We start from the raw sequence: 25,301 nt of genomic DNA, 5'->3' as shown, positions 1-25,301 counted from the left end.
ATTTCACACTACTCGCAGAGAGAGGGCCGGAATCAGCCGCAAAATTCCCAGCATGCACCGCAGCGTCACAACCTTGTGTCCTGGGCCGTGTCCAAAGCAGCACACTTGCCTACTGTTGAGCATACTTGTTGAGTACACTGGATGAGATTGTTCAGTAGGTGAAATTCTCTCAAACTTTAGTGTACTTAAAATCCCAGGATGATACACTTATTTAAAGTGTTTTGTTATTTAAAGCTTGTTTTGGAGCATACTTTTCAGGAAGCAAACTACCATTTTGGTCACATAAATCGCTTTAAAAACGAGCCGCAGCTTTGCAGCAGTACGTGAGCAAGGGGAGGACGTCTTCCCCAGTATGGATGGAAAATAGTATGGCATATATTTTTTGCATACTGCAAACTAAAACACTAAACAGTGCACCCTTACGCTTAGTTGACAGCACAGTTGAGGACACAAGCAGGTTGCAGGTTTGAAACAAAGGGCCAGTTTTCGGTTCTCCACCTCAGCACTGGATGTAATGCCGCCCCCTGCTGTTATCTTCTGATATTTGTTTTTTGAAACCAAATACAATCAATCAATCAATCTATGATTTACACTCAAAAAGCAAGTCTCCCCATTGGGCTCCATTCATTTTTGACAGCAAAAATAAAATACTTCAACTGAAATATTGATGCTAACTCCGTGCATTGTATTAGGAAGAAGACTAAAATATATTTGAAAAAAATGTTTTATTATTTATGTCTGTGCTATCCTCGTTGTACATGTGATTTAGGCATGTAACCAAGGACACAACTGAGCATGTCTATTGAGCAAAAAAATTCTACTTCCTGGTTCTGATGTGCTCCCCATAGGTTTCCATTGGCTGTCTCTACATATTACATACTCTAAGGTTTGAACCCTGCCAATCGAGCCAATGACCGAACACATAGAACACAAATGGCAAATGAGTGCATATTTATTGAATTCTAAAAAAAAAAGAATTGATCTGCTTTTTTATTTTTTCTTAAAAAAGGAATTCCTTTAACTTCCTCCTTTTTTGTTGTTTTTCTTTCTGCAACATTTACATTTATGCTGAATTGGCTTCTGTTGTCTCATTTCTTTAAAAAAGCCTGTAAAACGATCCCTGATAGTGTTCCTATACACACATACATACGTACATTAAAAAAAACACAACGTGTTTAAAGAAAGGACACACAGTTACTGCAGCCATGGTGGAATCGGAGGACCTGGAAGTTTGACAAAGCGAAGTCCACACCATTCCTACTGTGAAGGGGCCCCAAAGACAGGCCTCCCTCCAACACCTCCCCAAACCTCCTCAAAAGCAGCCGAAAAGCTCCGTGCACCCCGGTTCCACCCATTAGGGGACCCTTTTAAAGGGTTAGAGTGCTGCCAATTTAAAAGATCTAAGACTAACCAGAAGTGTTTTAGAAGTTATGTTCCAGATTGACTTGGAATTTCTGGGACATTTCACCCATCTAAACAGGTTAAGGGTAGAAAACAAAACAAATGGTGGGGGGGGAATTAGGTATTGTTCCAGCTTTGTGGGTGCTAATCGATCCTACCCAGAATAACCTACTTTAACAGGCGTATGCTGGCAGGCATCAGTTTATAAAGAAGCAAACTCATAATGTTTTCACACTGGGGAGAAAGCACAGGCAGACTCACTCACAGATGGGCTGAGTGGGCGTCGTGTCAAGTTTTTATATCCTGAAAACACCAGGCTGACACCTGCGCAGGTTACGCATGTTAAACTAGTTTATTTCACCAGAACTTCACCCCTCCTGCCCCCCAGAGACATCCCCTTAACCTGGAAAAAGCCCATTTACACTCATCAGAAAACACACACACAAAGTCAAACATGTATGTACAATATGTATAAAACAATTACCAGTCTCTAGAGTAAAAATATATATATATATACCTGTATAATGTTCATGTCAAACTGAGGGGTGGGGACCTAACTTATTGTCTTTAATAGATATAATATTTTACTATTATGCAAGAAAAAAAAAGAATATACGGTTGACTCCAATGCCGGGGAGTGAGAATGGATGTAGTCTGTTTCCATCATGAAGAGGGGAGGAGTCTGTTTCCACGATGAAGAGGGGAGGAGTATGTTTCCACGGTGAAAGGGGAGGAGTCTGTTTCCACGAGGAAGAGGGGAGGAGTATGTTTCCACGGTGAAAGGGGAGGAGTATGTTTCCACGGTGAAAGGGGGGGGGGGGTCTGTTTCCATGGTGAGGAGCCTGTTCCAACACTGAAACAGCATAATTAGTGAGGTCACAGGCCGCTGAGCTGTCAATCGAGCTGCGGTCAGGTAAACAGGCCCTGGAGCCACGCCCACACTCGTCAGCGAAGACCGGGCTCGACCAGCGGGAGAAAAGCCGCTGCCGACGGACCGTATGGCGCTCACATCGCACGCCCCTTCACTCAGGCCACGGGCGCTGGAAGACTGCCCTCAATCAGACCAGGCCCAGCATGCACTGGGCTCGGACAGAAGCCCTTCCCAGCAGGCAACGCTTCGCACAATCCTAACATAAAACCCAGCGTAGCCTGACCGATAAAGACAGAAACTGAGAAAGTAAGCATGCGAGAGACAGAGAACGGTAGAGAGAGAGAGAGAGAGAGGGATGGGGAGAGAGGGGGGAAGAGAGAGAGAGAGAGGGAGAGAGAGAGGGATGGGGAGAGGGGGGGAGACAGAGAGAGAAAGAGAGGGGAAGAGATGTTTTTCTGGCACCAGGAAGCAGGACCACCCCGGAGACGCTGAAGGCGAAGCTCCTGACAGCGTAATGAGAAACAATTAGCCCTTAATTACAGCGCTGTGCGGGACCGCAGGGGGCCTGGGGGACACCGCAGGGGGGGTGGGCGATGGGCACGTGGATGAGCCTCAGGAGAGGCACGGGAACGAGAGGGTGGGAGGAGAAGTAGAGGTGAGATGAAGAAGAGATCGGAGGAAGAGGACAGAGGAAAAAGAGATGGAGTCAGCGAGTGGGGGGGGTCGCGTAAAAGGTGAGCTGTGACACACACACAATGAGTGGGGGGGGGGGCGCAGTGCACTGGGAACGTGTGTGACGCGTCGCACCTCGGAGAGCGAAACAGCGAACGATCTCAGACTGCACCGGGACCAGAGAGAGGGAAAAACGTCACAGGAATCTCCAGAGGAATTCCGAGCATCTTGGCAAATTTGTAAAAAATTAAATTAAATTTAAAAACCAACAAAAAAAAACTTCATGGATATGGGAGTTCCTGAAGACACAAAAGGAACTAATGAATAAAGAGTTTGAAAGTGTTGAGGATAAACCAGCACAGACAGCAGACCCCCCCCCCACCCCACCCCACCCACACCACCTCCGGGACTCTCAGGCTTAGCTAGTTTCCAAACACGGTTTTTCTTAGAGTACAAGATCCCCAAGCGTCTGTAAAACACCCAAAAAGCTTGCGGTCAGGGGGTGGAGGGGTGACAAGCGTGGGGGGACGTTAGGACCGCCCCCCCCCCGTGGGGCTGCCTGGGGGGGAGGGGCATGGCGGGGTTCAGAATCATGTGACTCGCTCGAGTTCCGTGGGGATGCCCAGCGCTCTTCGCCTGTTCCAGACATTCTTCATCACACAACTTTGAAAAAAAAAACTAATAAAAAAAGATAGATCAACAACAGATGTAAAAAAAATTACGAAAAAAAGAATCCGTTTCTTTATACAAAACAAAAAAAAAAAGAAAAGTTTATTGTTGTGGACATGAAACTGGAAACAGGCTGGTGTGTCCGTCTGTCCCAAATCCCCATTTCCGTCCGTCCGTCCGTCCGCCCATCTCCGGGGCTCCATCGTTACGAGGCGACCTCCGCGATGGGCTCCGCCTCCCCTTCAGGCTCCGCCTCCACCTCCTCCGCCTCCGCCTCCACCACCACTTCCTCCTCCTTCACCCCCGCTCCTCCTGCCACATCCCCCCCCTCCTCTTCAGCCACCTCCTGCGCCAGCACCACCACCGTCTGCACCTCCTCCTGCTCCACCTCCTCCTGCTCCTCCTCCCCCGGGGCGGAGGTGCCGTTGGCCTGGCCGTGCGCCATGGCCTCCAGCCGGAGCCGGTACTCCTCGGCCTCCTGCTCCTTCTGCAGGAACTGCTGCCGGTACTCCTGCGCCTTGCGGTTGGCCTCCTGCAGCTGCTTCTGCAGCACCTCCCTGCTGTCCAACTCCCCCTGGGGGGGGGGCAGGGGACACAGGAGGGTGAGGGAGATGGAAAGGAAGGGGGGATGAGAGGAGAGAGGGGAGAGAGAGAAGGGAGGAGACAGGGAGAGAGAGAAGAGGGGGGAGAGAGAGGAGGTGGGGAAGGAGAGAGACAGAGGAGAGAGAGAGCGAGTAAGAGAGGAAGGGAGAGACAGAAAGACAGAAAGAGATTGGGAGAGTGAATTAGGGTGGAAGGTATGGAGATGGGAGAGTAAGAATGGGAGAGAGAGGAACAGTGACAGTCAGAGGGAGACAGAGAGAAAGAGAGATTATTTTTCTTAAATTAGCACTTCATGCTTGTTCATTTATATGTATCGCTGTACACTTTAGAAACATTTACAAATGTTAATCCAGCCAATAATGCAGTTTGTACTTGAACACAAATTCCAAATTTGAAACGGAAAGTGAGAGAGAGAGAGAAAGAGAAAGAGAATGAGAAAGAGAGAGAGAGAGAAAGCGAAAGAGAGCTTCATCTCTCTGTCACGGAGACCGTTCCCAGGGAAACGGCGGTTATTCTTGCTCATGTCACACCGACCCCCCGCTAAAGCTCCACAGAGCCCCTGCGTCCCTCACACAGCTAAGAGCTCCCCACTTCATGCTCCCGCACACTCTCACCCACTCCATGTTCCCGCACACTCTCTCTCTCACCCACTCCATGCTCCCGCACACCCTCACCCACTCCATGCTCCCGCACACTCTCTCTCTCACCCACTCCATGCTCCCGCACACTCTCACCCACTCCATGCTCCCGCACACTCTCTCTCTCACCCACTCCATGCTCCCGCACACTCTCACCCACTCCATGCTCCCGCACACTCTCACCCACTCCATGCTCCCGCACACTCCTCTCACCCACTCCATGCTCCCGCACACTCCTCTCACCCACTGCATGCTCCCGCACACTCTCACCCACTCCATGCTCCCGCACACTCTCTCTCACCCACTCCATGCTCCCGCACTCTCTCTCACCCACTCCATGCTCCCGCACACTCTCTTCACCCACTCCATGCTCCGCACACTCTCTCTCTCACCCACTCCATGCTCCCGCACTCTCTCACCACTCCATGCTCCCGCATCCTCACCCACTCCATGCTCCCGCACACTCTCTCTCTCACCCACTCCATGCTCCCGCACACTCTCACCCACTCCATGCTCCCGCACACTCTCTCTCACCCACTCCATGCTCCCGCACACTCTCACCCACTCCATGCTCCCGCACACTCTCTCTCTCACCCACTCCATGCTCCCGCACACTCTCTCTCTCACCCACTCCATGCTCCCGCACTCTCTCACCCACTCCATGCTCCCGCACACTCTCACCCACTCCATGCTCCCGCACACTCTCACCCACTCCATGCTCCCGCACACTCTCTCTCTCACCCACTCCATGCTCCCGCACACTCTCACCCACTCCATGCTCCCGCACACTCTCTCTCTCACCCACTCCATGCTCCCGCACACTTTCACCCATTCCATGCTCCCGCACTCTCACCCACTCCATGCTCCCGCACACTCTCACCCACTCCATGCTCCCCACACTCTCTCTCACCCACTCCATGCTCCCGCCACACTCTCACCCACTCCATGCTCCCGCACACTCTCTCTCTCACCCACTCCATGCTCCCGCACACTCTCTCTCTCACCCACTCCATGCTCCCGCACTCTCTCACCCACTCCATGCTCCCGCACACTCTCACCCACTCCATGCTCCCCACACCTCTCACCCACTCCATGCTCCCGCACACTCTCACACCTCACTCCACTCCCACTCTCATCCACTCACGTCACTCACTTCAACTCTCACCATCACTCAGCTCCCACTCTCACACAGTCACTCACTCACACACTCACTCACTCTCACAGTCACTCACTCACACTCTCACACAGTCACTCACTCACTCACTCACGCATCACTTACACTCTCACACTGTCAGTCACTCACACTCTCACTCAGTCAGTCACTCATTCACACTCTCACTCAGTCACTCACTCACACTCTCACTCACTCAGTCAGTCAGTCAGTCAGTCACTCCTCACTCACTCACTCACTCACTCACTCACTCACTCACTCACTCACTCACTCACACTCTCACTCAGTCAGTCACTCACTCACTCTCTCACTCACTCACTCACTCACTCACTCACTCACCACTCACTCAACTCTCGCTCATCACTCACTCACTCACTCACTCACTCACTCTCAGTCACTCATTCACACTCTCACACAGTCACTCACTCACTCACCTCTCCACACTCACTCACTCACTCACACTCTCACTCAGTCAGTCACTCACTCACTCACTCTCTCACTCACTCACTCACACTCTCACTCACTCACTCACTCACTCACTCACTCACTCACTCACTCACTCACTCACACTCTCACACAGTCACTCACTCACACTCTCACACAGTCACTCACTCACTCACTCACGCATCACTTACACTCTCACACTGTCAGTCACTCACACTCTCACTCAGTCAGTCACTCATTCACACTCTCACTCAGTCACTCACTCACACACTCACTCACTCACTCACTCACTCTCACACAGTCACTCACTCACACTCTCACACACTCACTCACTCTCTCACTCACACTCTTACTCACTCACTCACTCACTCACTCACTCACTCAGTCACTCAGTCACTCTACGTTACAGCATGAGCACGTGACACACAGACGACCCATGTTCAGCCTCACTGACCTTGCCCTTTGGCTCCGTGTGATTGGACGAAGATGTGTCCAATCGCCTCTTACGGGCTGGCGGGGGCTGGAGCTCCTCCTCCACCACCTCCTCCGTGATCTGGCCCGCCGGCACGGCAACCACTGCACGAAAAACACAGGGTCAGAGATAGGCTCCGCCCTACTGTCAAGCCCCGCCCCAAACTCCGCCCCCAACCTCCCTACCTGAGTACTCCTGGGCCAAACCCAGTAAATCCTCTTTAGATAGAGAATTCTAATCAAAACGTGTGATGACTAGAGCATACAACCACAGGAAAGAGGAATTCTTTTTTTTTTTTTTTCAAAATCGTCAGTAATCTGCAAGACTTATTCTAAGTAACTATTTTAGATTCACGTTTCAGTGGCGCAATGGATTCTGGGACAACTTCCACTGTTCAGCTAGACTTTTTGGAGCCCCTGTTCTGCACTGGACAGGACCCGTGTGATGGGTGCACGAGGGCGCCCCCTGGTGGTGCTCACTCTGCTGCCCGTGCTGCATGGTCACAAAGAAGGGCTGCCCCAGGCCTCCGGACTGCAGGTTGCCATGCTGGTCCGTCACTATGGTGATGACCCTCTGACCCCCGTCTCCAACCAGGTGCTGAACTGCCGAGTCCACCGAGTCAGCAGCGATGACTTCCTCCATCTCTCCTGGAGAGAGAGAGAGAGAGGGAGAGAGAGAGAGAGAGAGAGAGAGAGGGAGAGAGAGAGAGAGACAGGGAGGGAGAGGAAGAGAGAGAGAGAGAGAGAGAGGAGGGGGGAGCAGAGAGAGAGGGAGGGGGGGAGGGAGACAGAGAGAGTGAGAGGGAGGGGCGGAGACAGAAGAGAGAAGAGAGAGGGGAGGGCGGACAATGAGAGAGGAAGGGAGAGACACAGAGAGTGAGAAGGAGAGACAGTGAGGAGAGGGACAGACAAAGCAAGAGAGAAAGAGAGCAAGGGAGAGACAGAGGCAAACAGAGAGAGGAAGAGAGCGAGGGAGAGACAGAGGCAAACAGAGAGAGGAAGAGAGCGAGGGAGAGACAGAGGCAAACAGAGAGAGGAAGAGAGCGAGGGAGAGACAGAGGCAAACAGACAGAGGAAGTGAGCGGTCACATTGGGCTCTCACTCTTCTCCCTTTCCATCCCCTCCATCACATCACTCCCTTTTCTTTACATTTCCATTTTTGCATTTCAGTCTAAATCTTATTTGGATTAAATAAAACAGCTGTATAAATTCACGCTTTTAATTAGATTTGTTTTAACCAGGCAGTTTTTTTTTGTTGCTTTCTTTGATTTACTAACTAGCTAGAGACTGACTAGCTGCCTCACCTGTCTGATGCTTTCTCCCCATCTCACCTGCGTGAGGCGTGGCTGAGCAGCAGAAGGGGCGGGGCAGCCTGCCTTACCTGAGGAATTCTTGGTGGAGGAGATGAGGTCAGCAAGGTTGACCACGCCCCCGGAGGACAGGATGAACTGAGGCCCGATGGCGTTGCTGGTGCTGCGATCGACGTTCACATTCACCTGGTTCTGCATCCCCTCCTGCGCACACACACACAGAAACACACACATATATACACACACACAGACACACACACACACACACACAGAGACACACACACACACAGACAGACACACACACAGATACACACACACATCCACACACAGACACACACACACACACACAGACACACACACACACACAGATACACACACACACACAGACAGACACACACACAGATACACACACACATCCACACACAGACACACACACACACACAGACACACACAGACACACAGATACACACACACATCCACACACAGACACACACACACACACACAGACACACACAGACACACAGATACACACACACACACAGAAACACACACACATCCACACACAGAAACACACACACACACACACAGACAGACACACACACAGAGACGCACACACATCCACACACACACACACACACAGACAGACACACACACAGAAACACACACACACACACACAGACAGACACACACACAGAGACACACACACATCCACACACAGACAGACACACACACAGAGACACACACACACGCATATATACACACACACAGACGCACACACACGCATATATACACACACACATCCACACAGACACACACACAGAAACACACGCACATCCACACACAGACAGACACACACACAGATACACAAACACACACACACACACACAGACGCACAGAGACACACACACACACACAGATACACACGCATATATACACACACACATCCACACAGAAACACACACACACAGAGACGCACACACACGCATATATACACACACACATCCACACACAGACACACACACGCACAGAGACACACACACATACACACACAGATCCACACACAGACACACGCACAGATACACACACATCCACACACAGACACACACACGCACATATACACACACACATTCACACACAGACACACACACGCGTATATACACACACACAGACAAACAAACAGACAAGCATGCACCCACATGCACACACACGCACACACACAATGATGTCAGTAGCTGTCTGACAGTGGTGCATAGTTCAGTCCCAGGTATGACACACCTGGTGTAAAACACACTGCATTTATCACACGTCCTTCATTATGAGCTTGAACACATCAGAGCTGTGCCTTGAAGCACACTTTCTCACCTTCCCCGGAAAACAGGAAGGCAGCATGATTTAACCTTTTATGGTGCAATATCAGAATATGTGATCAGAATGTTCTTAACTGAACATTCTAATGCTGATGTAACAATCACTACTGGTGATTGAAAGAAACAGAGCTCCAGAACACTGACTTGATCCAGACACTGAATTCTGGAAAACCTACTCTTTTAAGAGAAAGAAAATTAACACCACTAGTTTGCCACAAGGGGGCGACATTGCATTTCTATACGTGGCTACAATAGAAAACAAGTCGGGAAGTGTCACATTAGAAAGGAAAACTGGCCATTCACACAGACCCGCTCTTTCTGGGGTCCCCACAAGACATTCACACACACCCTCTCTTTCTGGGGTCCCCACAGGTCATTCACACACACCCTCTCTTTGTGGAGTCCCCACAGGTCATTCACACAGACCCTCTCTTTCTGGGGTCCCCACAGGACATTCACACACACCCTCTCTTTGCGAGGTCCCCACAGGTCATTCACACACACCCTCTCTTTGTGGAGTCCCCACAGGTCATTCACACAGACCCTCTCTTTCTGGGGTCCCCACAGGACATTCACACACACCCTCTCTTTGTGGGGTCCCCACAGGACATTCACACACACCCTCTCTTTGTGGGGTCCCCACAGGACATTCACACACACCCTCTCTTTGTGGGGTCCCCACAGGGCATTCACACACACCCTCTCTTTGCGAGGTCCCCACAGGTGATTCACACACACCCTCTCTTTCTGAGGTCCCCACAGGTCATTCACACACACCCTCTCTTTGTGGGGTCCCCACAGGGCATTCACACACACCCTCTCTTTGTGGGGTCCCCACAGGACATTCACACACACCCTCTCTTTCTGGGGTCCCCACAGGACATTCACACACACCCTCTCTTTGTGGGGTCCCCACAGGACATTCACACACACCCTCTCTTTGTGGGGTCCCCAACAGGACATTCACCACACCCTCTCTTTGCGGGGTCCCCACAGGGCATCCACACACACCCTCTCTTTGCGAGGTCCCCACAGGTGATTCACACACACCCTCTCTTTCTGAGGTCCCCACAGGTCATTCACACACACCCTCTCTTGTGGGTCCCACAGGGCATTCACACACACCCTCTCTTTGTGGGGTCCCCACAGGACATTCACACACACCCTCTCTTTCTGGGGTCCCCACAGGTCATTCACACACACCCTCTCTTTGTGGGGTCCCCACAGGTCATTCACACACACCCTCTCTTTGTGGGGTCCCCACAGGACATTCACACACACCCTCTCTTTGTGGGGTCCCCACAGGGCATTCACACACACCCTCTCTTTGCGAGGTCCCCACAGGTCATTCACACACACCCTCTCTTTGCGAGGTCCCCACAGGTCATTCACACACACCCTCTCTTTGTGGGGTCCCCACAGGTCATTCACACACACCCTCTCTTTGTGGGGTACCCACAAGTCATTCACACACACCCTCTCCTTGTGAGGTCCCCACAGGTCATTCACACACACCCTCTCTTTGTGGGTCCCCACAGGACATTCACACACACCCTCTCTTTGTGGGGTCCCCACAGGACATTCACACACACCCTCTCTTTGCGGGGTCCCCACAGGGCATCACACACACCCTCTCTTTGCGAGGTCCCCACAGGTGATTCACACACACCCTCTCTTTCTGAGGTCCCCACAGGTCATTCACACACACCCTCTCTTTGTGGGGTCCCCACAGGGCATTCACACACACCCTCTCTTTGTGGGGTCCCCACAGGACATTCACACACACCCTCTCTTTCTGGGGTCCCCACAGGACATTCACACACACCCTCTCTTTGTGGGGTCCCCACAGGACATTCACACACACCCTCTCTTTGTGGGGTCCCCACAGGACATTCACACACACCCTCTCTTTGCGGGGTCCCCACAGGGCATCCACACACACCCTCTCTTTGCGAGGTCCCCACAGGTGATTCACACACACCCTCTCTTTCTGAGGTCCCCACAGGTCATTCACACACACCCTCTCTTTGTGGGGTCCCCACAGGTCATTCACACACACCCTCTCTTTGTGGGGTCCCCACAGGACATTCACACACACCCTCTCTTTCTGGGGTCCCCACAGGTCATTCACACACACCCTCTCTTTCTGGGGTCCCCACAGGACATTCACACACACCCTCTCTTTGCGAGGTCCCCACAGGTCATTCACACACCCTCTCTTTGCGAGGTCCCCACAGGTGATTCACACACACCCTCTCTTTGTGGGGTCCCCACAGGACATTCACACACCCTCTCTTGGCGAGGTCCCCACAGGGCATTCACACACACCCTCTCTTTGCGAGGTCCCCACAGGGTACGCTACCTGCAGCAGCGCCATGAGCTGGCCGTTGTTGTTGTCGGCGGCGATGTCGTAGGGCGTCTTGTCGAACTTGCTGAGCGTGTGCACGTCGGCGCCGTACTTGACCAGCAGCTCGGCCGCCGTGCGGTGCCCGTGCTCCGCCGCCCAGTGCAGCGCCGTCATCTTCAGCATGTCTTTGGCGTTGATGTCAGCGCCGCTCTGCTGGGGAGGAAGAGTCCCAGAGGAAGAGCGCGAGGGGAAGAATGTGAGGGGAAGAGCGGGAGAGGAAGAGGAGTGTGAGAGAAAGAGCACGAGAGATGGAAAAGGTGAGAGGAAGAGTGGAGGAGGAGGAAGAGCAGGAGAGGAAGAGCGTGAGAGGAAGAGCAGGAGAGGAAGAGCGTGAGAGGAAGAGCAGGAGAGGAAGAGTGTGAGAGGAAAGGCAAAGAGTGAGAGGAAGAGAGGAGGAAGCAGAGCAAGAGGAAGAGCGGAGAAGAGAGAGAAGAGTGTGAGAGAAAGTACGAGATGAAGGAATAGTTAGAGGACACGATGATATATAGAACATAACAAGACCTACTATAATCACTTCAACAGCTGCAATGACTGCACTCAACTGACTTCTGACAAACCAAATGTGCTCAACAGAGTCCTCATACAGCTGCTTCAATATTAAAGGCTAAAAATAAGGTGATTGGAGGGTGGTGTGTGTGTGTGTGCGCATGACTGCCTGTGTGTGTGTGTGTACGCTGTGTGGGGTTTGCTGTGTGTGTGTGTTGTGTGTCCGTGTATGTGTGCTGTGTATGTGGTGGCGGCATTGGTGTGTGTGTGCGCGTGTATGTGTACGCTTGTGTATGTTCGCGTGGGCGTGCGCCTATGTGTGTGTGTGTGTGTGTGTGTGTGCGTACACTTGTGTGTGTGTGCATGTGTGCGTACGCTAGTGTGAGCGTGTGTGTGTGTGTTTATGTGTGTGTGTGTGTGTGTGAACGCTTGTGTATGTTGCGTGCTGTGCTATGTGTGTGTGTTGGGTGGTACGTGGTATGTGCGCGCATGGGTGTGGCTATGTGTGGTGTATTAGATGTGTGTGATTGTGTCGGATGCGCTGTTGTGTGTTGTGTGGTGTGGTGTGCCACGCACACGCACACTCAGGTATTTAAAAAGAGCACCAATAAAACTGAAAAGAAGACAAATGGGAGATCACACGTGGGACGGCTGCGTTTCAGCGCTGTGGTTTTCCGGGCGGCGGCGGCGCTCACCCTGACGAGCAGCTCCACGATGGAGGAGTGGCCCTCGGCGGCCGCCATGTGCAGCGGGGTCCGGTCCACCTTGGTGCGGGCGTCCCGGCTGACCCCGGCCCGGAGGAGCACCTCGGCGGTCGAGTAGTGTCCGTGCTGGGCGGCCAGGTGCAGGGGCGACGTTCCCAGCTACCCGCAAAAAAAGGTTCCCGAAAAACAGGTCCCAGTTACCGAAAAACCCATGGGTTTTCAAACCCATTTTTTTATTTACATTTTTATAAAAGCGTTACACCGTAAAGGTGCAGAGGTTGTCTCATGATTCTTTTTTAACCCTGCGGTTATGACATCATAATGAAGTCCTACGAAGTCATGGAGTTATGAAGCCATACGGCACTCAAGATAAGAGCGTCTGCTGAATGCCGTGATGTCTGTTTGCAGAAAACATTTTGCTCCCATTCAGGAGGGCAACTTCACTCACTGGACCGAAATGAAATCGACCCCAAGAAACCTCTGCACAACCTCTGCACAACCGTTTACAAACCAAACTGCTTTCCGCCTCCAGCTTCAATCTTTTCCTTTCAGTTTTTTCTTAAATGAAAAAAATAATAATTCAATAAAAACAGTGGCTTCCTTAAAGCTACCTGAAATGCATACATCCCGAAACAAAAAACATAACCTACCGGATAATATCCATGCCACAGCAAAATATAAAACGAAAAAATAAATAATGAATCAGTATTAAAAATATACATTTTTAAAATAACCCTTGCGGTCCCATTTTATTTCTCTGTTTCAGGGTGAGGTGGAGTGTGGTTTTTTGAGAGTTGCTCAGTTTCGGAGTCAGGTGGGGTGCGGATCAGTGTCCCGGTGACGGAGGCGGGGGCGCATTACCCAGTCCGTGGTGAAGGGGGCGCCGTTGGCCATGAGCGTCCGGACCTCGTCCTCCTGGCCCTTCCGCGCGGCCTCCAGCAGCCGCTTGCCCAGATCCACCAGCGACATCTTAGAGAGGAGAGGCGGAGCATAGCTGGGTCACAACAGGGGCGGGGACCTCCCACCCACACCAGCCCCGTCCTGCCAAGTCACAGGCCCCACCCACCACTCTCACCCCCATGACAGAGGCCCTGCCTCCTCAGGCCAGAGGCACCACCCACCAACCCCACCCCACCCCCCAGGCCAGAGGCACCACCCACCAATCCCACACCACCCCCCAGGCCAGAGGCACCACCCCACCAGGCCAGAGGCCCTGCCACTCATACAATAGATCCCACCCCCCAGGTCCTGCACCTCATGTGTGGAATTAGGCCTGACTGAGATGTCAACTGTAAACCAGCCGCACACACAAATCTAGTACTGCAGTCTTAATTGAGCTTAGTTTAAGCAGTTGTGTGATTACTTTTGCCAAGCCCCACTGAACAACTCATTGCTCAAGTGAATTTAAAACTCTTTTATTATTACTAATCACCCTAAGTGTAACTGGCAGAATAATTCCCTCCCTCTGCCGATGTGTGGTGAGCATTCTGGTCCACAATGACTGCTGTGCATCACCCTAGTGGGTACTACATGATGCTGCACTGTACCACTTCTCTGAAAAAAAGCTTTACTTAGAACAGCGTTATAGAAATGCTATCCATTATTACCATCGTTGAGTCAGGTTCAATATTTGTGTTCAAAGTATTTGTTTAATGGGTTTAAATACATAGAAAGATATTTAAAAACACCCATTCGTGTCCTTCCCCCAACACTTCCAACAACCCACTATCTTGCATTAAGGGTAGAGAGCAAGGAAGGGTTAAAAAAATCTAACATTTGGTCCGAGGAATTTGGAGCGTGCCCCTGCAGGCCTTATGGTGAATTGCAGGTATGGAGCTACAATGTAACAAGAATTCCCTGAAGGGCGCGCTTTCCAACAGCGGTGCACGCAAGCGTGTGGTTTTTTCGAGTTACCTTCCACAACTGACCCTAGTAATGTCTTACCAGAATAACGTCAGAGAAGAACTGCTGTCCGTCATTTCGTTCACAAATACCAAATTACACATTTGCATCAAAGTCAATAGTCAAAAGCTGATCAACCAAAGTTTTATAAGCGGTCATATTTTAAAAACACGACCATCAATTAATATGCACTTAATTGGAGAAATGAGAATAAATATCGAGGCTATACAGTTGCGCAATCTACCACCAAAGTTAAGCGTCGTTCATAGACTAGTTTGGACCTCGTCCTCTTGTCTTGTTTGCCTTTATTTCTCGATTGTAGCCGATTAGCTACGTGACTAGCGAGGCTTTACGCGGGTATCAGCGTCAATAACAGAGCATCACCAAGGTAGTTCACCCAACTAGCTTCCTAGCTACGCTACACAAACAACCGTTTGTTTGTAGACTGAGTACATTGCGCTCCAGACAGGGAGACGCGCAAGGGGAGCACACAAACAGCAGTGTAATTAAGCATGGCAGGACGAGCAGCCATCTTACTGCTATAGCCAGGTCACAGCGAACTAAAACAGCACCGAAAGTGTTCGTTCGCATGTGTAAATCACTTCCCCTACATAGTATACCATTAACTCAATTTAAACACAAGACTAGACAGGAAACTGTCTTTATTATTTAGTTGTTGGTGTTCCGGGGGAAGTCGGATCTGAAATTCCTATTTAAACACGAAGAGAAAAAACTACTTCCACATCCGGTCGGTAAACATTCTCACGGTCGGGAGACATGCTTTTCAACAACTTTTCAACGTAATGTTGGTTAGCAATCTTATGCTTCGTCGTTTAACTAACGTTACATTTTCAGTAAGTGACCTTGTTAAGCGGCAGCATAAGTAAGTTCATCTTTACCCATCTTACCAAAACAAATGGTTCGCCAACTTATGCGCTCCGATCTCCGCGCACAGTTCAGCAAAACAGTGAGTAGCCAATGTTAGCTAGCTAGGTTTAAAGTAGCTACGTTAACGTTACTAGCCAATTGGCCAACTCTTGGTATTGGTACTCGGGTATTGGCAACCACTCCAGACAAGCCAGAAAATAAGAATGTTTTATTGACCTAATCGTATAGTCTAAATAAAGTAACGGTCTAACTAGAACACGTGTATAAATGCTAATCTAGCGAGAGCCCTGTAAAGCTCCAAAACAATGTGCAACTAATTCAAATTGCTAACGCGCCAAAGACCGCGAAAGAGCCATTTTTAAATTCGGCTAGCAGCTGGCTAGCGAAAAAGGCAAGTTTTGCTAACTTAACAGCCTTTAATTTTAGCTAGTTAGCTAGCGAACTAGTCTTGAAATATTGTAACTGATTCAATTACTTACCTCACTGAGTCAGTGGGGGAAATGTCGTTTGCTAACTTAACTTTACGAGCATATATCTTACTCCTTCGACAACAGTTCGTGCATTTTCTTCCCTTACTACAACTTTTGAAAAATAAATATTTATTATTGCAGTTGCTCAAAGATGGCGGCTTTGGCGACACCGGAAGTGGAAACTGAAGGCGGACGCCCTCTCGTTGGGCGGATGAATACTTGATAGAATTTCGGGCTACGGGATGTTGTTCGAATTTAATAGTCGACAGCTATACAAGTCCTCAATAAACAAACAAACATGTGATTTCCATTTTTAGTATTTTAGTGATTAACTTTATGATAAACCTAAAGGGACACTGGCGTGTGCGATGAAGTCGTAGGGGGCAGTGACGCATAGTAAAAGACTGCACAACATGACTATGTTAAGAATCATAATTGGGCCCAGTAATGTATGTTTGATGTTAGTTACGCGTAATGTTCGCCGCGGAAAGATGAGTTGGACGGATAATACGTGGCCTTTAATCTGTGCACATGAACTCATTGAGGGTGGGCCCTAAATTTTAAACTATGATCTCAGTATTTAGGTGCAGGAGTGGGAAGCGTGGCTATTGTCGTTTTGAATGCTGCATAGGTCGCAAAGAATGAAGCGAATTTATCGCTGAATAATGATTATTTTTAAAGATCCCATACTGGACAGGAATTTTTACATAATTTTGGAGCGATAAACAGGTATTTGCAAAGATTCATTTTGGGCCCAGATTAGAAGTCAGGTTCTCTCCCTGCCCCGTTACTTGGTGGATTTCAGTGCCGTGGCTTGTCTAATAAAATCTGAATTTGGGCTTGTTTTTTTTTTGTTTTCCACCTGTGAAGTCACAGTTTCCCCAGCAGATGTTCCCCAGCATAGCACACTGGACTACATTACAAATGACCCCTCATCCAGAAGGACATTGATTTTATACTGTTTATTCAACTGGATATTTACTGACATAATTCATCTTAACTAACTTTGCTCAAGGGTATAGCATGGCAGTTCCCCACCTGGGAATCAAACCTGCAATCTCTGACTCATTGGTAATTATGCACCAAATAACCAACCACCAGCGCAACGATGACTTTTTAAAATTATTTTTAAAAATTGATTAGAATGGTCCACTTAGTAATGGCTGCCATTTTTGGTCCGCATAGTGGTGCAGTTGATAGCACTCTCCTCACAGCAAGACGGTCCTGGGTTCAAATCCCAAGTTAGGCTATTTGGGGGGGTTGTTAAAGAACGTGTATCAGTCAACCTACCCTACATATATAAAGGTTCATTAAATTTTGCAAGAGGTCCTGGAGTCCCCAAGAGATGTGTATAGATTGAGCCCTATCACTGACCTATGTGAGGGTTGAGGCCCAGACTTGGCTTTATTTGGGAATGTTTTGTGGGTGGCAGGCACACCAAACGGTTACTGCACGAAAGCCAGTTGAGTTTTGAATTTCTTGCGATTCTAATCGGGCCACCACCAAATTCAGTTTACTTTGTTCCCCCGATACTGATGCCTGCCAATTTTCAGTCACTTCTGGTTTTGGTGAAATGTTATGTTGGTCATAATAGCAGCAGAAATAAAATTTCCACAGTCTGACTGGATAAATTGTTTAATTTGCATGTGATAATGCCTGTGCCATCATTTGACATTCACATAATGCAGTCAGTACTTAACATAAATTTAACATTTGAATAAAGTAACAGACACAAGCGTTTTATTGTTCAGACTTCTTTATTTCACAAGTGCCAATCCAAGATCTAACCATCACCCCTGGAAACAATTGGCTGGTGTAGGCAGCGTTACCAGTTAGACAGTGTTTCGAGTTGATACCTTGGGGCCAACATGTAACATTTTACCTTCAAATGATACATACTATGCGGCAACTTGACCATACATTCCAAGTTGTAACACCTATGGCACCAGCTACACCTGCTTTCTTTTCCCCCCTCTGACATTCAAACTACAATACCCAGAAACCAAGCTGCCCACAGCAGACTGAAGCAGCATAATGAATTCTACCAAATAAATAATTGTTTTAATGTTAATAATTACTTAGCGTCTCAAAAAGGCAAAGTTTGTATAAAGCGCAAAGTGGACTATGGTGTTTTTGGCTTGCAGAAGGCTTGAACGAATAAATCTGCTTTCCTTTTTAACACAATCAGACTGTTTCTTTCCTTTATGTTTTTACAAGGTCAGACAAGGCAAATTTCCTTGTCTGACTCATGACCTAGTTTAATTCAAAAGCAGGCACAGCTGAAGAGGCATCACTCCTATCCACTTTTCCATTTTTGTCACCTTGCAGTGCAGCTCTAGTTCTCTTTAGAGAGAATTTGCGCAAAACCACCTCTTCACAAAACTCTTAAAGGAACCATATTTATATTAGTACAGCTGGTTCCCCAACTCAGACAAGGTCCTGACATCTGTGTTCTGGGAAATTCAGAAAACAGCTGAAATAATTTCCTTAAGTGCTTGAAGGGAGCCTGTTGCCATGCAATTTGCTGTGACAAGATAACGTCAAACTGGACAAAATTTCATACACTTGTGAGGACATTACCACTGTGCACCACTTTGTGTGTCTACAGTTTGGACCAATTAGCGTTCAACACTGTGCGGCAGTTCACAGTATATTTTCTTGAAACTACAAATACTATGGTACCAGTTTAAATTCCACAGTTTCTCATATTACAGCAGGTCAGAAACGAAGACGTGGTCTTATCCGGGTGAGATCAGAGGTGAAGGTTGCCATGGAGACGGGGGGGGGGGGCGGGGTCTCACAGCAGCAGGGTGAAGTCCAGCAAGTCGACGCTGGCGATTGGCTCTCTCCAGTAGTTGAAGGAGTTGTACTCTGATAGCTCCACCTCCTCCTTGCTCTTCACCCAATCCTGGCCCTTCTGCCCGCCCTTCTGTTTCTTCTCCACCTGGCCACCCTTGATTGGCGGCCCGTCCATCAATCCCAGGCCCTCCAGCTCGGACAGATCCAGATCCGGGATTGGCTGCCTCCAGAAGTGGAAGGAATCATATTGGGTGTTCGGGGTGTCCAGCATTGCAAACTGAGGGTGGGGGAGCAAAGGAACAAAAAGGATTAACAGTCTGACATGGGAGAACTCCTGTATGTTAATTTATTTTATTTTCTTAAAGCCAATGGCCTATCTTTAAGGAGTGGAGATGCAGCTAATCTGCTGCTGTAATGACAGCAATGGACGCATGTTGTGTCCCCAATTGTTCAGATTTTAAGGAATAAGTGCATTACTATGGAGAGCAGCAATGTGTTGATTGGTTAGTAGGACCTTGGTGATGACCTATGACGGCTCTGCCCACTTGAGATTCATGAAAGCTGAATTTTCTCAACCAGACATTGTCTACCGACTGAGTCAGTATCCGAAACGGATCTCCTCCAGGTCTGAGTCTAACTAGCAACCGATAAAGGAGAAGTGAGACTCATGCAGAGTTTGGTCAGCCGCAGCTGACCTGTAAATTCACAGATGATGGCCTTACCAATTTAATACCATTTCGCACTATTTTTAGGCGCTGGTGTCTCTAACCCGTATTATGTTGCGCTCGCTAGGATGCTGCGAGTTTGACGCATATTACAAACAGCCTCGTCACCCAGCGAATATCCGCCATACATCACGAAACTAACGGACAACGCGCATTCAGTCGCCTCTGTTTTTGGACTGAGATCCTTAAGAACTAAACGGGCAATGAATGGGCGAAAACGGAAACCATATAACCGGCACCTGACGTCATCCTATGTATCCATCATCCATCTGCGTCCTGCAGCGCTGAGTGATCCTTTATTTCGGAACTACAAGGCGGTGTCCCCCACCCACCGGCGAATTTTATCTCGCAATGTTTCGCTCGTCCTTTTCTTGTCCGTATACAGCATCACGTCTGCTCGCCCAACTAACGTCTAATTTAAGTCAGCGGGTCATGCAGTGCCAATTCATCCTAAATATAGGTCGGAAACTGCATTCACATCCAAATCTGGGCGTCACAGCTTATGACAAAGCTTTTCGAACATGCAATTAATAAACGCAAATGCAATCACATGCAAATGATTACAAGCAGGGAAAGCGAATTTGGTTATTTGCGAAGAATCGCGTATAGACTAAGCCAATGAGCCGCAAACCGTCTCACATTTACACCATTTTAGTCTGCATCTAAACTGAACATAAACATTGCGCTTAAAACTAAAAGATCCGTGTTTCAAATGTATTAATGTGAAATATCCCTCTATCGTGATAAATCGCTAATATTAACTGAAAATACAAATTGACAATGCTCCATCTGTGAAAATTGGCGCAGGTGCATTGGGTGGACCTCATAATAACCATGCAATGGTAAAAATGACACGACCCCGTCGCCAGCCAAATTAGGAAATTCAAAGCCGCCAGTTTACCGTTTTTTTCCCCCTCTAGTCCCAGCAGCGAACAGAACAGCCCTCCTTTTGTGGCAATTCCTTGCTTCTCAATGAAAAGACGCTTTTGTTCAGCTACTGAGCAATGCTCGCGCCAACGACTCCTGCCTCTGCTGAAAGTGCGCGGTGCGCGCTCCCACCGCGGGTCTTCAGCGCCATAGCCACGCCCACAGCCGGCCAAACCAAATTGCCGGTATCATCGAGATGTCCAATAGACTAATACAGTGCCTTCGGAAAGTATTCAGACCGCTTCACTTTTTCCACATTTTATTAAGTTACAGCCTTATTATAAAAATTGATTGAATTCATTTTTATTCTCATCAATCTACACACAATACACTGTAATGACAAAGCGAAAACAGGTTTTTAGAAATTTTAGCAAATTTATTAAAAAATAAAAAACTGAAATATCACATTTATGTAAGTCTTTAGACCCTTTGATATGGACACAATATTGAGCTCAGGTACATCCTGTTTCCATTGATCATACTTGAGATTTTTCTACAACTTGATTGGAGTCCACCTGTGGTAAATTCAATTGATTAGACATGATTTGGAAAGGCACACACCAGTCTATATAAGGTCCCACAGTTGACAGTGCATGTCAGAGCAAAAACCAAGCCATGAAGTTGAAGGAATTGTCTGTAGACCTCCTAGACAGGATTGTGTCAAGGTACAGATCTGGTGAAGGGTACAAAACATTTCTGCAGCATTGAAGGTCCCGAACAACACAGTGGCCTCCATAATTCTTAAATGGAAGAAGTTTGGAACCACCAGGCCTCTTCGTAGATCTGGCCGCTCAGCCAAACTGAGCAATCAGGGGAGAAGGGCCTTGGTTAGGGAGGTGACCAAGAATCTGATGGCCACTCTGGCAGAGCTCCAGAGTTCCTCTGTGGAGATGGGAGAACCTTCCAGAAGGACAACCATCTTTTCAGCACTCCACCAATCAGGCATTTCTGGTAGAGTGGCTATACTAAAACCGCTCCTCAGTAAAAGGTACGTACGCTTGGAGTTTGCCAAAAGGCACCTGAAGAACTCTCAGATCCAGAGAAACAAGATTCTCTGGTCTGATGAAACCAAGATTGAACTCTTTGGCCACAATGCCAAACATCATGTCTGGAGGAAACCAGGCACCGCTCATCACCTGGACAATATCATCCCTACGATGAAGCATGGTGGTGGCAGCATCATGATGTGGGGATGTTTTTCAGCGGCAGGACCTGGGAGACTAGTCAGGATCGAGGGAAAGATGAACGGAGCAAAGTACAGAGATCCTTGATGAAAACCTGCACAAGAGCACTCAGGACCTCAGACTGGAGCAAAGGTCCACCTTCCAACAGGACAATGACCCTAAGCACACAGCCAAGACAATGCAGGAGTGGCTTCGGGACTAATCTGAATATCCTTGAGTGGCCCAGCCAGAGCCTGGACTTTAACTCAATCAAACATCTCTGGAGAGACCTGAAAATAGCTGCACAGCAATGCTCCCCATCCAACCAGACAGGGCTTGAGAGGATCTGCAGAGAAGAATGTGAGAAATACCCCAAATACAGGTGTGCCAAGCTTGTAGCGTCATACCCAAGAAGACTCGAGGCTGTAATCGCTGCCAAAGGTGCCTCAAAGTATTTGAGTAAAGGGTCTGAATACTTACAGTCAGCACCATAATTCAATGGACAGTGACACATTTTTTGTTATTTTGGGTCTGTACTCTAGCACATCGAGTTCGAAAGGATACAATGACAATGAAGTTGAAGTGCAGACTGTCAGCTTTAATTTGAGGGTATCACCCATATCGGCTGAACCATTTAGAAATGACAGCACTTTTTGTACATGGTCCTCCCATTTTAAGGTACTACAAATATTTGTTGAATTGGCTTCACAGATGTGTTTTGTAAGGCAGGTGTATTCATTTGTGTCGTTAGTGAATGCAGAAGACAGCTGTTGATGTCTAGTCTTGATTCTAGACTTTGCAATTGCCTTAGGAGATTGTTGTTGGGGTGTGACAACATGAGGAAGACAGCAGTATCGATGCAAATTAAGCTGGCCGTCACAAGGCTCAGAAATGAAAATCAATCAATCAGGAACATTGCAAAAACCCTGGGCATGCCCAAGTCAACAGTTTGGTTCATCATTAATAAGAAAAAAACAACTGGTGAACTCAATTATGTCAAAAGACCCGGTAGACTGAAGAAGACCACTGTAGTGGATGACCGGAGAATACTCTCTATGGTGAAGAAAACCCCCCTGACAACAGCCCAACAGATCAAAAACACTCTCCTGGATGCAGGTGTAGATGTGTAGATGTGTAGATGAAGTCTACCATACATAGAAGACTACACCAGCAGGACTACAAGATGCAAACCACTGATAAGCCTGAAGAACAGAAAGGTGAGATTACAGTTTGCTAAAAAGCACCTAAAAGAGCCCCAAGAGTTCTGAAACAAAGTCTTGTGGACAGATGAGACAAAGATTAACATGTACCAGAGTGATGGAAAGAGGAAAATGTGGAGAAAAAAAGGAAATGCTCATGATCCAAAGCATACCACCTCGTTCATGAAACATGGTGGAGGGGGTGTTATGGCTTGGGCCTGTATGGCTGCCAGTGGAACGGGCTCACTTGTCTTCATCGATGATGTGACTGCAGACAGAAGTAGAACAATGAATTCTGAAGTCTACAGAAATATTTTAGATATTCAGATAAAACCAAATGCCTCCAAACTCATTGGACGGCACTTCATCATGCAACAAGACAATGACCCGAAACATACTGCTAGAGCAACAAAGGGGTTTTTGACAGGCAAAAAGTGGAAAATCCTTGACTGGTCTAGTCAATCACCGGATTTGAATCCAATTGAACATGCATTTTACATGCTGAAGAGGAGACTGAAGGCAAAAAGTCCCTGAAACAAGCAGGAACTGAAGATGGCTGCAGTACAGGCCTGGCAGAGCATCACCAGGGAAGATACCCAGCGTCTGGTGATGTCTATGCATCGCAGACTTCAAGCAGTCATTGCATGCAAAGGATATTCAACCTAATATTAAAAATGATTACTTTATTCTACATTATGTTAAACTGTCCAATATTTTTTGATGCCTGAAAATGGGGGGGACTATATACAAAAGGTTCTATAATTTCTAAACGGTTCATCTGATATGTATGAAAATACCCTCAAATTAAAGCTGACAGTCTGCACTTCAACCTCATTGTATCCTTTCAAACTCAAAGTGCTAGAGTACAGAACCAAAATAACAAAAAATGTGTTACTGTCCAATGAATTATGGTGCTTGCTCACTGTATGTAAATGTGATATATATACATACAGTTTATTTTTTTATTTAATAAAGTTCTAAACCTGTCTTCGCTTTGTCATTATGGGGTATTGTGTGTAGATTGATGAGAACAAAAAATGTAATCCATTTTATAATAAGGCTGTAACAAAATGTGAAAAAAGTGAATGGGTCTGAATCCTTTCCGAAGGTACTGTGTGTGTGTGTGTGTGCATGTGTGCGTGCGTGCGTGCGTGTGTGTATAGCTAGATGTAACGTTAGTTATAGCTCCAACAGAAAACGTTCTTAACTCCATGCTTTTCATCCCATTTGCCAACAGCTGACGTCACCCGAGAAAAGCAATTCCAAAGTAATGGTCCAGGAAACTTGATTCAAATGGCAGTTATATTCCCAAGAAGTGACAATTGATTGCCTTCTTCATATTTCTTTCAAGTTTTTAACCCATTCCTAACCATTAAATTGTAATAAACACTACTAAATTATTGTGACCTGTCCAACAGACAAGAACAGGGTAGGCATGTATCCTGCGTTCATTAACATTCATATCTGTAAGACATGTCATATGTAAACCATTCCTCATTACTAGCTAGGTTAAAGTAGGTTTGAGCAGTAACCTTACACTACCAGACAAAACATAAGAAAGCTGAAGGAAAATGGATATCCGCACACTGGATTACAGCTCCCAATACTTCATTGACTAAAAAGAAACATTTCAAAACCAACAGGGTCTTCATCAGGCAGTGCAGGCAAAAACATTTACAGTCATACCTCACACGGTGTTTAAAGACAACAAAGGCACTGATGGGACCAGGGAGAAGTCCACTAGACCTTGTGGGCATCGCCGGGTTGTTGCTGAGGAGAGGAGAGAAAGAGATGATGGAGGATGTGTATGTCACTCGACACCTGCACACTGCGTTGCTGGGGAGGCCTGTTATCAGTAAGCTGGAGCTTGTGGCGCGTCTAGACAGTATCACTATGGAGACGCTAAAGACAAGTTACCCAAAGCTACGCAGCAGTCTTGGTGAGGTGCAGTAGCGGTATGCCATCAGGCTGAAACCAGGGGGCCAACCATTCTCGTTGAAGACGCCCAGGAGGA

At 48.0% G+C, this 25,301-nt stretch overlaps 2 protein-coding genes and 1 long non-coding RNA gene across 8 annotated transcripts; 1 reads left to right on the top strand and 2 right to left on the bottom strand.

Annotated features, from left to right (window-relative positions):
- Positions 1-716: 716 nt before the first annotated feature.
- Positions 717-16,622, bottom strand: gabpb2a (GA binding protein transcription factor subunit beta 2a). Of its 5 annotated transcripts, none has more exons than XM_064348497.1 (8): positions 16,484-16,622; positions 14,076-14,183; positions 13,206-13,373; positions 11,980-12,177; positions 8,322-8,454; positions 7,421-7,588; positions 6,924-7,045; positions 717-4,187 (listed from the first exon to the last, which is right to left on the bottom strand). In XM_064348497.1, exons 2-8 carry the CDS (start codon positions 14,181-14,183, stop codon positions 3,819-3,821), a joined length of 1,266 nt encoding a protein of 421 aa, XP_064204567.1. In that variant the 5' UTR covers positions 16,484-16,622; the 3' UTR covers positions 717-3,818. The 5 variants fall into 5 exon arrangements, with proteins under 5 accessions (XP_064204567.1, XP_064204568.1, XP_064204565.1 ...); XM_064348498.1 differs by lacking the exon at positions 16,484-16,622 and adding an exon at positions 16,025-16,388; XM_064348495.1 differs by lacking the exon at positions 16,484-16,622 and adding an exon at positions 15,654-15,821.
- On the top strand, positions 15,845-17,312 carry LOC135261845 (uncharacterized). Its single transcript, XR_010332046.1, has 2 exons — positions 15,845-16,083; positions 16,616-17,312. It is a non-coding gene; the product is annotated as an uncharacterized LOC135261845 (long non-coding RNA).
- Positions 17,313-18,212: 900 nt separating this feature from the next.
- On the bottom strand, positions 18,213-21,060 carry mllt11 (MLLT11 transcription factor 7 cofactor). Of its 2 annotated transcripts, none has more exons than XM_064348500.1 (2): positions 20,900-21,060; positions 18,213-19,550 (listed from the first exon to the last, which is right to left on the bottom strand). In XM_064348500.1, the coding sequence occupies exon 2, from the start codon at positions 19,542-19,544 to the stop codon at positions 19,272-19,274; it is 273 nt and encodes a 90-aa protein (XP_064204570.1). In that variant the 5' UTR covers positions 19,545-19,550; positions 20,900-21,060; the 3' UTR covers positions 18,213-19,271. The 2 variants fall into 2 exon arrangements, with proteins under 2 accessions (XP_064204570.1, XP_064204571.1); XM_064348501.1 differs by lacking the exon at positions 20,900-21,060 and adding an exon at positions 20,238-20,378.
- Positions 21,061-25,301: the final 4,241 nt, after the last annotated feature.

This window comes from Anguilla rostrata, chromosome 8 (assembly GCF_018555375.3).
Source record: "Anguilla rostrata isolate EN2019 chromosome 8, ASM1855537v3, whole genome shotgun sequence".
NCBI classification, from domain to species: Eukaryota; Metazoa; Chordata; class Actinopteri; order Anguilliformes; family Anguillidae; genus Anguilla; species Anguilla rostrata.
Note: the sequence above shows the minus strand (reverse complement) of the source record. Positions and strands in the feature narration are given on the sequence as shown.